Below are 13738 nucleotides of genomic sequence, written 5' to 3' on the forward strand. Positions count from 1 at the left end.
TCTGAGCCTGTGTGAAAGAGACATGGGTGTCCTGTTTGCACTTCCTTGCTGCTGTCTACTCTGGCACTGAGGGAGGGGATAGGGTAGAGGCTGTAGCAGCAGCAATGCCAACAGCAACATGAATTTTAAAATGAGCCTGATTATGTTAAAATGGAGAGCAGTCTCTTCATATTCTAGTTCCAGAGGCTGCCCACATCAGAGTGCTATTTATTGCAGTGGTGTAGCCACAGGAGGGGGGGGGGGGGGGGGGGGGGGCTCAGAGGCCTGGGACCCCTCTGCTTTCCTGGCTGGTGTGGATGCCAAGCCCCACCAGCCGCAGACCAGTTCAAGTCTAACTGAATATGTGGGAGAGAGCTGGCATTAAAGCTTTAATATGTGCTGCTGCAGGTTTGACTCAGGAAGGAGAGGTCTTTGGTTGACAGGGCTTGGCATCCCCTCAGCTCAGGTATTTATATTTTCAGGCGCCAAACACTGGATCATTAGGGGGGGGGGGAGTGGGGAGGAGGGGATAATTGCATGCCCATCCACCTTGGGCTAAAGCCCATCCAGAATTGGCCGCCTGGTTATGCTGCTGCTGCATTGGTGTCACTTGTGGTGTAATGCCTGTGTGGCAGCCTCTCCATTCACCCCTTTCTATGTCAGCACTGTAAGAAGATCACAAAACCTCTCTGCCATCAGAAAATGATGGATTAATGCTCTTAGGGTGAGGGCAGTGTGGCACATGGGTGGGGTGGGCGAGGTTGGCTGCTACAGACTTCTCATTGGAGGACAATCACAGCACCACTTATGACCCCCATGCTGTGTATTATATAACTTGTCTCTTCCAATGCATAAATGGGCAGAAGAAAGGGGTTGCCTTGGGTTTACAGTAGTTGCCTTAATACTTCAGTAATGTAGATGGATGCCTCACCAGACATAAATAAGTTTTAATAAAACACAAATGTAACCTCAGTTGCAGAAGTCACAACAGAGGATTAAAGCTAGAGGTGTAGTGACAGATATACCACACCTGAAGGGAAGCTCTGACCTCTTCTAGGTTACAGCTGATGGCAGAGTAATGTTTCTATGTGCTTCTTGGGAGGCGGGGCTGGTGTTTAGGAGGCAGGGCTAGTGCTGGGCAAGACTTCTACGATCTGTGCCCTGATACAAATCAAGGTAAGGTATACACAAGAAGTAGCACATATGAGTTTATCTTGTTGGGCAGACTAGATGGACCGTGCAGGTCTTTTTCTGCCGTCATCTACTATGTTACTATATATGTATGTTACATTGGCACTGGAAAACATTGGACATTCACTGCCATTGTTCCTTGGTTTGATTTAATCCAACCTTGCTATGCTCTCAGCCATTTCAGTTTCTCACTTTCCTCAAAAACTCTAAAATGTGTACTTGAGGCCCTTAGTCATTGTTAAAATTGTCTCAGCATTGGTGTGCTGGCCATTCTTTACCATTACATGGACTCAGTAGTCAACCATGAATAAAGTGTCTCATGTTCCAATTTCTGTCCCCACAGCCTTGAGAGCTGTCATTTCTACTGTATCTTATAGAACTATAGCTAATAAATACAGAACATTGTTTTTGATTCTAGACCTATGCAAATCCAATGGCTTAAGTGAATGTTATAACATGGTCTCACTGTCCATGTCTCTAGGTAGCTTGTCTGTGTCATAGTCTGACTCCATTTTGATCTTCACTTGTGGCACAGTGCCCAGTGGCAGTCCAGGGTAGCCAACTGCAGGAGACGAAGGACAGGAAATCTTCAGATGAAGAGTAATACTGAAAGACATGATTACATGGTTTGTGATAACAGTACAATCTGCATCAATAAGACCATGAAAAATAAAAAGGAAAACCACAGAAAGATAATATGACCTACCAAAGTACCATTCACCTTATCCATTTCACCCCTCCCTTCTCATCCTTCATGACTGGATCCCTCTCTCATCTCATGGTGGGGCTGATTCAGTAAGCATGCTGACACTTAACTCAACCCTAATGCAAGCCTAATGTAGAATTCTAGCTTCAAATACAATAAGCAGCTATCATGCAAATTACCACTGAAGGGCTTGGGGAGCCCACTAGCCATAGGCGTAGTTTGACTGTTTCATTTGGGGGGGGCAAAGAATGGGCGGAGCATATTAGCATATCATTTGCATATATACATATGCAAATGAATATGCTAATGTGGAGGAAGGAATTGAATTTACAGGCAAAATATCACAGATGCACATTTCAAAAAGCTGACACATTTCAATTAATAAATTATGAATAAAATACTTTTATCTACCTTTGTTGTCTGATCATTTAGTTTTTCTATTCGCTTTGGTCCCAGTGTCTTCTGTTTTATTCAGTGTCTTCTTTCCAGTAGGCTTCCCTCTGCTCCCCACCCCTCGCAGTCCCATCCATCTCCTGCTCCTTCCCTCTGCTTCCCACCCCTCCCAGTCCCATTCATCTCCTGCTCCTTCCCTCTGCTTCCCACCCCTCCCAGTCCCATTCATCTCCTGCTCCTTCCCTCTGCTTCCCACCCCTCCCAGTCCCATCCATCTCTTGCTCCTTCCCTCTGCTTCCCACCCCTCCCAGTCCCATTCATCTCCTGCTCCTTCCCTCTGCTTCCCACCCCTCCCAGTCCCATCCATCTTCCCTCTGCTCCCCCCCCCGCGAGGTCCAAGATGGTGACTCCGTTTACCCCCCCTCTTCCTCCCTCCCTCCCTCCCTCCCTCCGGTGCAGGCAACAGTCTTCAGCTTTTTCAGCGTTCCTGGCAGCGGTAGCGATGTGCACGCTGCCTTCGGTCTGCCCCGGAAGCCTTCTCTTCAAGTTCCTGTTCCCACCTATGCGGGAACAGGAACTTGAAGAGAAGGCTTCGGGGCAGAGCCAAAGGCAGCGTGCACATCGCTACCGCTGCCAGGAACGCTGGAAAAGACTGCTGCCTGCGGCGGAGGGAGGGAGGGAGGGAGGGAGGAAGAGAGAGGAGTAGACGGACACGCTCCTCTCCGTCTGCTACACGCTACTCCGCTTGGCTTCCCTGCCCTCTCTGTCTGCGTCCCGCCTTCCTCTGACGTCAGAGGAAGGCGGGACGCAGACAGAGAGAGCAGGGAAGCCAAGCGGATGGAGAGGAGCGCGTGCGTGCATGTGTTTTTTTTTTTTTAACTAATGGCGCGGCGGCGCCTCATCGTCGTTTGGGGGGGGCATTGCCCCCCCTCGCCCCCCCCAGTCTAAGCCTATGCCACTAGCTAAGGTAGTTTTAATTTTAATTTTTGGTAGTGGCAAAGGGAAGAGAGGGAAGAGGACAGAGAGTGCCCCCTAGGTTATCTGTTAGCTTAGTCTTCCTACCCCCACCCCCAAATTAATGACTGGCTACGCCACTCCATCAGTGTGATTATAGCCTTAACTTGCAAGATGTGAGGCAGAAATTGATAAAACTTTAGTTTGGCATCTCAGTTGAGGTCATTATGGATCAGTGTATTAACTTCATACCAACCCCAACCCCAACCAAAAGAGTTAGACTCAGATCTGCTATATCTTAGGGCTGGGGCCAGTTCTGAAAAATTACCTGTGATCCAGATCAGGGCTAGTGTGAGATGAATCAGAAGGCGTAGCTCCAGCTTGAAGACCTCCGTCCTGGAGAAGAAGGCAGATACTTAATCTAACATCATGAAAACCAGTAATCCAGTTTCTGGGGGTAGTGCTATAGGTGAGGTCCTGCTTTTTGCCATTCCCTTCCTGCTACATTTTAGTACTCCTGGTCCTAATTTCTGAAGGAAGACATAGGAACTACATATGTACAATGTACTGGGATGCAAGTAAAAAAAAAATTGCCAGCACCTTAAGTTGGGCCCCATTTTTTACACTGAGTGCTATTCTATAAAGGGCATGGATCCTTTATAGAATAGCACTCAGCACTTACATTTTTCAGCTCTGATTTTATGGTGCCATTTATAGAATCTAGTCCTATGCGTGTAACTAGTTTTATTTTCTAGTGCCATGCTGATGTCTTTCTACAAGTGACGCTTAATAATAAATTGTGCATGATGTGCTGGCAGTTACATAGCAGAGGGCTCTTGTCAATTCTTACTATAGTCAGTGTGATGCTCATTTTGTTATCAGAGAAAAATTTAACAAGACAGTGGTCTTGTCATCTTGAAGAGATGTGTGCATGGGAGCTCTGATCTTGAGCTGCAGCTGTACCTATGGGGAAGAGGAAAGGGACAGCCTGTACCAACCCCTCGGTTTCTGCTCCTGCTCCCTATTTGGAGCAGTCTAAGCATGAGGATTGCAGGCTTAAGTCATGTGGTGAGGTGCCCGGGGCTATTGGCAGCTCCGGAGGGTTGACTGAGCAAAGTTTGGTAGAGGCTACTTTTAGCCCAGTTGTACCCCTGGTCCCAGAAGTGTTTCCACTGGTGGAGGTGCTGCACGATAGGAGCCAGAGCCAGCATGTGTTTCCAACTGCAGAAGGGGCTCCACTGGCAGCGTTCTCTCCCTTTGGCAGAGGAGAAGATAATGCTCAGGAGAATATTTGTGCTCTCCCCAAAGTCATTGGAACATCAGAGTCCTTCTAGTTTATCATGGGTATTGGTGAAGCCCAAAGTCAATGATTTGGACACAATTTGGGAAGCTCTTCGGGGACCTAAGTCCCTTCAGGCATTATTTTTACAATTTTCTGTAATGATACTTTTTTTTCCAGTCACTCACCCACGATATTCAAAGCTATTTAACTGGCCAGACATGGCCGCTGACCGGTTAAATAGCATATCGGTGCCTAACTACTAAAATTCTGCAGAGCATTAACAATTATCTCTAGTGAATTTTGCCAGTTAGTGACATAGCCAGTTAGGTGCAAATATTCAGTGCTAAATCGGCTATGTTTAGTGGTTAAAATAGGCCGCATAAATAGCAGGCCTATTTTTAACCACTAAAAGGTTAACCGGTTAGCGCTGAATATTGGCATAACCGGTTAACTTTTTAGCATTCAAAAAAATCCCTAGATATTCAATGCCAGTCACTGGAAACAGCCTGGTATTGAATATCCGGGTTTAATGCTGGCATATAAGTACATAAGTACATAAGTAGTGCCATACTGGAAAAGACCAAAGGTCCATCTAGCCCAGCATCCTGTCACCGACAGTGGCCAATCCAGGTCAAGGGCACCTGGCACGCTCCCCAAACGTAAAAACATTCCAGACAAGTTATACCTAAAAATGCGGAATTTTTCCAAGTCCATTTAATAGCGGTCTATGGACTTGTCCTTTAGGAATCTATCTAACCCCTTTTTAAACTCCGTCAAGCTAACCGCCCGTACCACGTTCTCCGGCAACGAATTCCAGAGTCTAATTACACGTTGGGTGAAGAAAAATTTTCTCCGATTCGTTTTAAATTTACCACACTGTAGCTTCAACTCATGCCCTCTAGTCCTAGTATTTTTGGATAGCGTGAACAGTCGCTTCACATCCACCCGATCCATTCCACTCATTATTTTATACACTTCTATCATATCTCCCCTCAGCCGTCTCTTCTCCAAGCTGAAAAGCCCTAGCCTTCTCAGCCTCTCTTCATAGGAAAGTCGTCCCATCCCCACTATCATTTTCGTCGCCCTTCGCTGTACCTTTTCCAATTCTACTATATCTTTTTTGAGATACGGAGACCAGTACTGAACACAATACTCCAGGTGCGGTCGCACCATGGAGCGATACAATGGCATTATAACATCCGCACACCTGGACTCCATACCCTTCCTAATAACACCCAACATTCTATTCGCTTTCCTAGCCGCAGCAGCACACTGAGCAGAAGGTTTCAGCGTATCATCGACGACGACACCCAGATCCCTTTCTTGATCCGTAACTCCTAACGCGGAACCTTGCAAGACGTAGCTATAATTCGGGTTCCTCTTACCCACATGCATCACTTTGCACTTGTCAACATTGAACTTCATCTGCCACTTGCACGCCCATTCTCCCAGTCTCGCAAGGTCCTCCTGTAATCGTTCACATTCCTCCTGCGACTTGACGACCCTGAATAATTTTGTGTCATCGGCGAATTTAATTACCTCACTAGTTATTCCCATCTCTAGGTCATTTATAAATACATTAAAAAGCAACGGACCCAGCACAGACCCCTGCGGGACCCCACTAACTACCCTCCTCCACTGAGAATACTGGCCACGCAATCCTACTCTCTGCTTCCTATCTTTCAACCAGTTCTTAATCCATAATAATACCCTACCTCCGATTCCATGACTCAGCAATTTCTTCAGGAGTCTTTCGTGCGGCACTTTGTCAAACGCCTTCTGAAAATCCAGATATACAATATCAACCGGCTCCCCATTGTCCACATGTTTGCTTACCCCCTCAAAAAAATGCATTAGATTGGTGAGGCAAGACTTCCCTTCACTAAATCCGTGCTGACTTTGTCTCATCAGTCCATGTTTTTGTATATGCTCTGCAATTTTATTCTTAATAATAGCCTCCACCATCTTGCCCGGCAATGGACAGCAAAAGTGTTGCCCGCTGCCATCTGTATATTGAGCTCTCAGTCTCCGCTACAAGTTCAGCAAGCCTCCAGGCTAGACTGAGTTGAAACCCAGCTAACTGATTTGGAAAACTTTGATATAGCTCAGAATAAGGAAAAGAATATGGTTCAACAAAGACTGGAATATTTGGAAAACCAATCTAGGAGCCATGATCTTAGATTTTTTAACTTTCCAAAGTCACCTATAGTTTTGCCAGTGGAAACGGTGGAATGGTATATGAGGCAGGTTTTTAGGGCCACCAGCTGACAGTTTGCCTTCTATTTCAAGAGCTGTGAATTTATCTATGTCTGCTGGAAAGGGGTCTGGAATTGTTAGTAACCAGCTTGATACCCAGAAAGATGTTTGAACCTGACTGAGTTCCTTGAGAGTCCTAGGGAGCATTTTTCTGGAAAATCAACTCTTCTGGTTACTTCTGTACTTTAGCCTGATCACAACTTGATTCTTAAACATTACTTCAGGCATTTGAACGAATTATTCCTTGGTTCTACAACACATAGTAACATAATAAGTGATGGAAGGTAAAGACCTGAATGGTCCATCCAGTCTGCCCAACAGTTACATTCATTCTCAATTCAAGATTAAATCAACAACAATGAATATGTATTATGTTCTTGATCATGGTCATTCATTGTTGTTTCTGGGACATAAACCATAGAAGTCCACCCGGCTCTGTCCTTATGTTCCAACTACTGGAGTTGCCGTCAAAGCCCACTCCAGCCTATCCGAATCTGTCTTGTCATTTGTGGGACACAGACTGCAAAAGTCTGCCCGGCACTGTCCTCACATTCCAAATTACTGGAGTTTCCATCAAAGCACTCTACTGCCCATCCTAAACTGGATTGCTATATGCAGGACTCAGACAGCACAATATATATATTTCCTGATCTTTCTCAATTGACCCAGGCCACAGGAAGGACTTTCTGGCCTTAAAGCCAAGAGTCTTAGCCATGGAAAGGATTTCTATATTGAAATTTCCATGTTGTTGTTTTGTAATATATGGTGGAAAATGTTTTTTTTTCTTTTAACTGAGTCAGTTTGTTGAGTTTTGAATACTAGAGAGAATCCTATTATCCTTGGATGAATGGTACCTCACAGTATATCTTAATCAGCTTGCCCCAGGGTGGTATCTATTTTCTTCTTTGTTATGTATTCCTTGACCTTTGTGGGCAAAAGTACTAGATAATTTATTTATTCATTATGAAATTACTTCCTTGTTATTTCAACTATCTTTATTTCTATGTCATCCAGGTTTATTTCTTGAATATAAAATTTAAATTGATTTTTTTTTGACAAAATAACAAGGCAAGATGGCTGCCTAGTAGGACATGCTGGTTGGAGTTCTGTTGCTTTTGCACAAAATATTTTACCTGTATCATCATCATCTTCTTTTTAATTCCTAAATGCAAGCTAAAGCCTCCAGTGTTGACACAACTCCAATTAGTGATAAAAGGCACAGATTTATCCTATTTTCTTTGTCTTTATGTCGACTTCTCTTGACTTTTAGGGGCCCCTTTACTAAACTGTGTAGGTGTCTACATGCGCCTGAACGTGAACTTCAAGTTACCGCCCGGCTACTGCGTGGCCTGTGTGGTAATTTCATTTTTGATGCGCATCTGCTACGTGCGCTGGAAAATAATTTTTATTTTCTGGCATGCAGCAAAAACCTGGCAGTAATCGTTATTCTACATGCGTAGATGATTACTGTACAGTTAATGCGAGAGACCTTACCTCTAAGTCAAAGGCTGGTGGTTAAGGTCTCAGACCCAAAATGGATGCGTGGCAATTTTTATTTTGCCGCACGTCCATTTTTGGCAAAAATTTTAAAAAAGGCATTTTTTGCAGCTGAAAAATGGATCTGCACACAACCAAAACACACGCCTACAGTAGTGCAGCCCATTTTCCTGCGCACCTTAGTAAAAGCACCACTTGGTTTCCCTCCCTCTCTCCTTTGTGGACCAAAATGCTGGTTAATTTTTTCTTTTTCTGGTAAATTGTAAATGGTATAGTTTATTTCTTGCAATTTTTCTGTACAAAAGTCTTCTTTGTGAGAACATAAGAACTTAAGAATAGCTATATTGGGTCAGACCAATGGTCCATCTCTAGCCCAGTATCCTGTTTCCAAACAGTGGCCAAGCTAGGTCACAAGTACCTGGCAGAAACCCAATTAGCAGCAACATTCTATGCTACCAATCCCAGGGCAAGCAGTTGCTTCCCATGTCTGTCTTAATAGCAGACTATGGACTTTTCCTACAGGAACTTGTCCAAAACGTTTTTAAACCCAGACATACTAACCGCTGTTACCACACCCTCCGGCATAGAGTTCCAGAGCTTAACTATTCATTGAGTGAAAAAATATTTCCTCCTATTTATTTTAAAAGTATTTCAATGTAACTTCCTTGAGTATCCCCTAGTTTTGTACTTTGGGAATGTGTAAAAAATCGATTTACTTCTACTCATTCTACACCACCCAGGATTTTGTAGACCTCACTCATATTTCCCCTCAGCTGCCTCCTTGCCAAGCTGAAGAGCCCTAACCTTTATAGTTTTTCCTCATATGAGAGGAGTTCCATCCCCTTTATCATTTTGGTCACTCTTCTTTTAAACTTTTCTAATTCTACTATATCTTTTTTGAGATACAGCGACCAGAACTGAATGTAATACTCAAGGTGTGGCCGCACCATGGTGCAATACAGAGGCATTATAGTATTTTCGGTCTTATTCACCATCCCTTTCCTAATAATTCCTAGCATCCTGTTTGCTTTTTTAGCTGCTGCCGCCACACACTGAGCAGAAGATTTCAGCTTTATATCTGCAACGACATCCAGATATTTTTCTTGAGCGCTGACCCCCAAGGTGGACCCTATCATCAGGTAACTATGATTCGGATTATTCTTTCCAATATGCATCACCTTACATTTGTCCACATTAAATTTCATCTGCCATTTGGACGAAATGGAAGCTGAAATTTCCAGCTATAAACAACAATTTTGAATCTTCACACTGAACATGATAGCCCTGCTAAGACTGAATGCTGAAGTTGAATGGATGATGTTGATTTGAGGGTGTTCTCTGATTGGTGGGGAATTTAATGATGAGACAAAATCAGCTGATAAAAAAAAATGCCACCGCTATCTTACATCGGTGAAAGAATTATATAGTACAGAGATGGTCGGTAGCAAAGAATTTTCTGAATATAAGTATTGTGTTTAATATAACAAGTTCTTGAATGATGCAACTAAAGTTTATGCATTTCATATGTTTTTGTAGGGGAGGTATCCTTGCAAAAGCCAAATGGCGAAACACGAAATCGTGTCAGACAACATATCCCCCAGGGAACTGACTTATCAAAGTTAAGTGCTGTTACGGCATCAATCTGATATGTGTGCGTATAAAGTTTATGGAAGGGTTGCACTCAAATGAGAAATTAAAATATAGTAATAAATCTAACATAAAATAAAAAACAAAAAATTTCCATAGGAAGACCAGTGATGATTGGAGAGTGGAGGCTAAAAGCTGTAAAGTCCCCATGACTCCGGCAACTGAGGTCTTCAAAACAAATTGTGTTAGCTTTAATACCACAAGTCCTAAATACAAATTTTGAACAGATATTTTATGCACAGATTATAGCAGGACCTGCAGAAGCGTCACATGCACAGACACCACGATATGTAAATGTCAGGCTAGGTATATTATTAGATTATGTGCATATCATGAATGCCAAATGTGCATTCCACACTTTAATATTATTTATGCAATATGTAAATTTCTGCAGTTGCGCTCACTGCCCATCCTTTCAAAGCTGTGTCACTTCTCCCCTAAGCACACATTCAGCCATGTAAACACCTATTCCCTTCAATGAAAGAAGAAAAATGTTGTGGGTAGTTCATACTGGCACAGAGTAGTGAACTATCTTTTCCCTCCTCCTTCGACCGCAGGCTAAATCTCCAGGATTAGAAAATCAGGCGTTAAACTTCAGGTCTAGTGTGCACATCTTGTCTAGATTTAATAGCTAATGCCTTCGTTACTGTTGGATTTAAATGAGCAGTGCATTGATATCTACATAATTCTTTGTGCCCGGTTTTCTTTGAGCTGTAGCCTGTGCATAGGGTGGCCACTGTAACGCAGAAAATTGTGCCACACTAAGCTGTGTGCTAAGCCTCCCCCACTTTGACATCGGCCTCTAAAAGGGGAGAGAAAGCAGGGCAGAGGTGTGATGCCTTCTCATGCTCTCCCAGAAACCAGCGGCCATGACTGTTAGTTTGATCGTGCTAAAGCTGCAAGATGTTAGTAGTAGTACTGGTATCCTAAACAATTTTACTTACTGGTGTTACAGGAAGCACCGTTTGGGGGGTCTGACTGAACTGGATCCAGTGGAATGGTAATAACAGAGGGAGGAGGGTGCTTGGGCTGGCAGGAAAAGAGGGGGAAGATCTGGTTAGTGCTGCTATTTAAGCTGTACTTATCAACCATCTGATAATATATTGTTGAGAGAGAGGGTAGATTTCAGAGCAGTGGCCACTGGGCTTACATGTACCTCCTGATGCTCCTCCTCTTCCGTGGCTTTTCTTTGTTTCTTTCTATCATTTTCCTTCTTCTCTTTCTCAGGGAGGATGTCATCCAACCAGGCCAGGTCATGCTGTGGAAAGACCCAGTCCAGCATCTTTCTTACCATCATCAGGCCTAGGATCTTGGAATGAAAATGAGGGGGTGGAGGGAAGAGTGGAAAAGCAAACAGATCACTGAATGAATTGTGGACAGGTACATACAAAACACAGGGTCTGCATGTTTTCCCTTAATGGGTAATTACAGAATGAAACAGGTCAAGTGTGATATAGGCATTAAAGGATTTTGATGCAGGGTGTATACTGTCAGGCCAGGTCTTTGCCGTGGGAACAAAAAAAAAACCAGCACATTTTGTATTTAAAACAAATTTAAAAAAATAATATTGTTTAAATACTTTTTAAATTGTTTTAGTTGAAATCTCAGTTTGATCCAAGCAGTTGCATAGTTAAACCTCAGGTTTTGGGGACCCTGAGTCCAAAGTGTGGGGGCACAAAATTTTGCCCTGTCTCCCTGCTGTTCTCTGCCCCTGCCTCTACCCACATACCTGGGCTAGTGGGGGTCCTCATGTCCTGCCAGTGGATGCCCTCCTCTGGTCTAAGTTTTTTTTTCCCTAAGCTGCCATGCTGCCAACCCCACACATGCTTGGTTTTAGTGAAATTGAGCATGCACAAGGGTGGGAGGGAGCCTCTTGGCGGCTCAGGAAAACAAGCATTGGCTGGAAGAGGGTTTCTGCTGATGGGGCTTGGGGATCTCCATCAGCCAAACTAGCAGATAGCACATCAATTATTGGGGAGGCCTGAACCCAAATTGGGGGGGGGGGGTTAACACTGGGCCCAAGTATGTTACAATGTCACCAAGCTTTGGTAATGCCATAGCATATTACAGGAAGTGAGCACATATGATTCAGAATAACTAATCAAAGTGATCATATTCCTCAGGTGTTTTTATCACAAGCAGTAGGTCACTTTTACGACCCACAGTGGATTTGGCTGATTCCCCACTGTGTCAGTAGGGATTATGAGTAATTACTGGTTTATGGCGTGCACTCTTGTGAATCAGCAATAACGTTTGTGGTTGATAGTGATATGGCCCTTAAAACACCACCTGGGTGAATATCTTCAAACAGACTGTTAGATAGAATGTTTTTATTTAATTTTTGTAGTTATTTATCTAAGGCCACTAACTGACTCCATTGCTGCAGATCAGACTAAGCCAGTCTTGTTTTACCTCACTGCATGCTGGGACTTGCAGTTTTGATTTCCCTAAGAAAACAGGCCACTGGACACCCACACCACAGCAAAAAAAATCTGAAATCCTGGAGGGACTTTATTACGACAACCACACCTGTGAATGCCAGGGGTGATGTGTCAGGTGTGACTTGGTGATCTTGCTGCTGGGATTATCAGCGGGACTGAGCAGCTTCTGCAGGGGCAGAGGAGGAAAGGACCGCCTGGAAAGCTCTCAAATCCCTCTGAGCCCAAGCCCACAAATTGATTGATTTAAAGGGAACAACCCAAAGTGGTATACTGAATATAAGAACAAAATAAAAAGACAAATAAAAATGATAATTTATCAAAACCTTTTACAATATCCTCTAAATAACAAACCGCAGTGAAAAACACTTAAAAAACCCTAAACAATCATCTATAAACACCCCCCCCCCCAATAATAACCCTGTACACCTAGAGAAAAGAAAGAAAATCTTTTTGTAACCAATCATCAAAGAAAAAGGAAAACTACTTGTTTTATTCTTGAATGCCAAATAATTTAATTTTCACCAGACCTCCTCAGGCATGCTATCCCACCAAAAAGGAACTACAACAGAGAGAGTCCTAATTCAGACAAAAGCTCTTAGATCTTTAATCTGTGGCATGCAGTGCAGAGAGTGGTGGGAAGAAAGTGGTTCATGCTATCAACAATACCAATTTCATCTGCTACTCAGATAATGGGGGCCAGATTCACACAAAACTCCAAGAAAGTCATTCTATCAATGATACCGGAGAGTGAGAGTCTATTCTATAACATCTGAGCTGCTCCAAGCCTTAGCCTCAGCTCCTACCATGACAGGGAAGACGATGGCTGCCACAGTTGACTTGAGGACCCAGAGGACAGTGAGGCAGATGATCTGCACCAGCGTGAAGAAATGGACACGGCGCAGGGGAACATGGCGAAGGTAGGCATAATCCGGCTGGTGCTTGGCTGGCATCAGGAAGAGCTTGCAACGATCCCAAAACTAGTAGAAAGGAGAGTTCTTTTTACTATAACACTTCATCTTTATTTCACATTCCTATATAATGCAGAGATCTAAGCTCTGGACTGTGCAGAGAGGTTTCTGCACTTACAAAAAAGGAACTTGTCCTTATGGAACAGTGCGAGCTTGATCACTGTCCCTATTATACAGCATCAGATCGTTCCTTGAGACCTATCTGTAGGGCTGGACTTAGTGGTTGCAGGGCCTTGTGTGCAACAGTTTAGTAGCCCCCCCACCCCCGCAACTGATGATCTGCTTCGTCATGCCGAACCTCCTCCATTCATACTCTGTTTTCATGAAACTGAGCATGAATAGGGGACGCCTGCCCTCCTGTGCATGCTCATTTTTTGTGCATGCACAGCACCCGCCGCTGGTATGGCAGTGGCTCATGGAAGGT

At 43.9% G+C, this 13738-nt stretch overlaps 1 protein-coding gene across 6 annotated transcripts in view; it reads right to left on the reverse strand.

The window, feature by feature from the left end:
* Window positions 1-1302: 1302 nt before the first annotated feature.
* The window catches only part of SLC4A5 (solute carrier family 4 member 5), a 122656-nt gene continuing 110220 nt past the window's right edge, over window positions 1303-13738 (reverse strand). For 3 of the 6 annotated variants that reach the window (XM_030201799.1, XM_030201797.1, XM_030201800.1), the window contains exons 21-24: window positions 13150-13323; window positions 11056-11214; window positions 3552-3619; window positions 1303-1776 (exon numbers count right to left, since the gene is read on the reverse strand). In XM_030201799.1, coding sequence (XP_030057659.1) covers window positions 1620-1776; window positions 3552-3619; window positions 11056-11214; window positions 13150-13323 — 558 coding nt within the window. In that variant the 3' untranslated portion in view covers window positions 1303-1619. Of the gene's footprint in view, window positions 1777-3551; window positions 3754-10849; window positions 10935-11055; window positions 11215-13149; window positions 13324-13738 lie in introns of all 6 variants that reach the window. The other 3 variants (XM_030201801.1, XR_003941984.1, XM_030201798.1) reach the window with 3 other exon arrangements.

Source organism: Microcaecilia unicolor, chromosome 4 (genome assembly GCF_901765095.1).
Source record: "Microcaecilia unicolor chromosome 4, aMicUni1.1, whole genome shotgun sequence".
NCBI classification, from domain to species: Eukaryota; Metazoa; Chordata; class Amphibia; order Gymnophiona; family Siphonopidae; genus Microcaecilia; species Microcaecilia unicolor.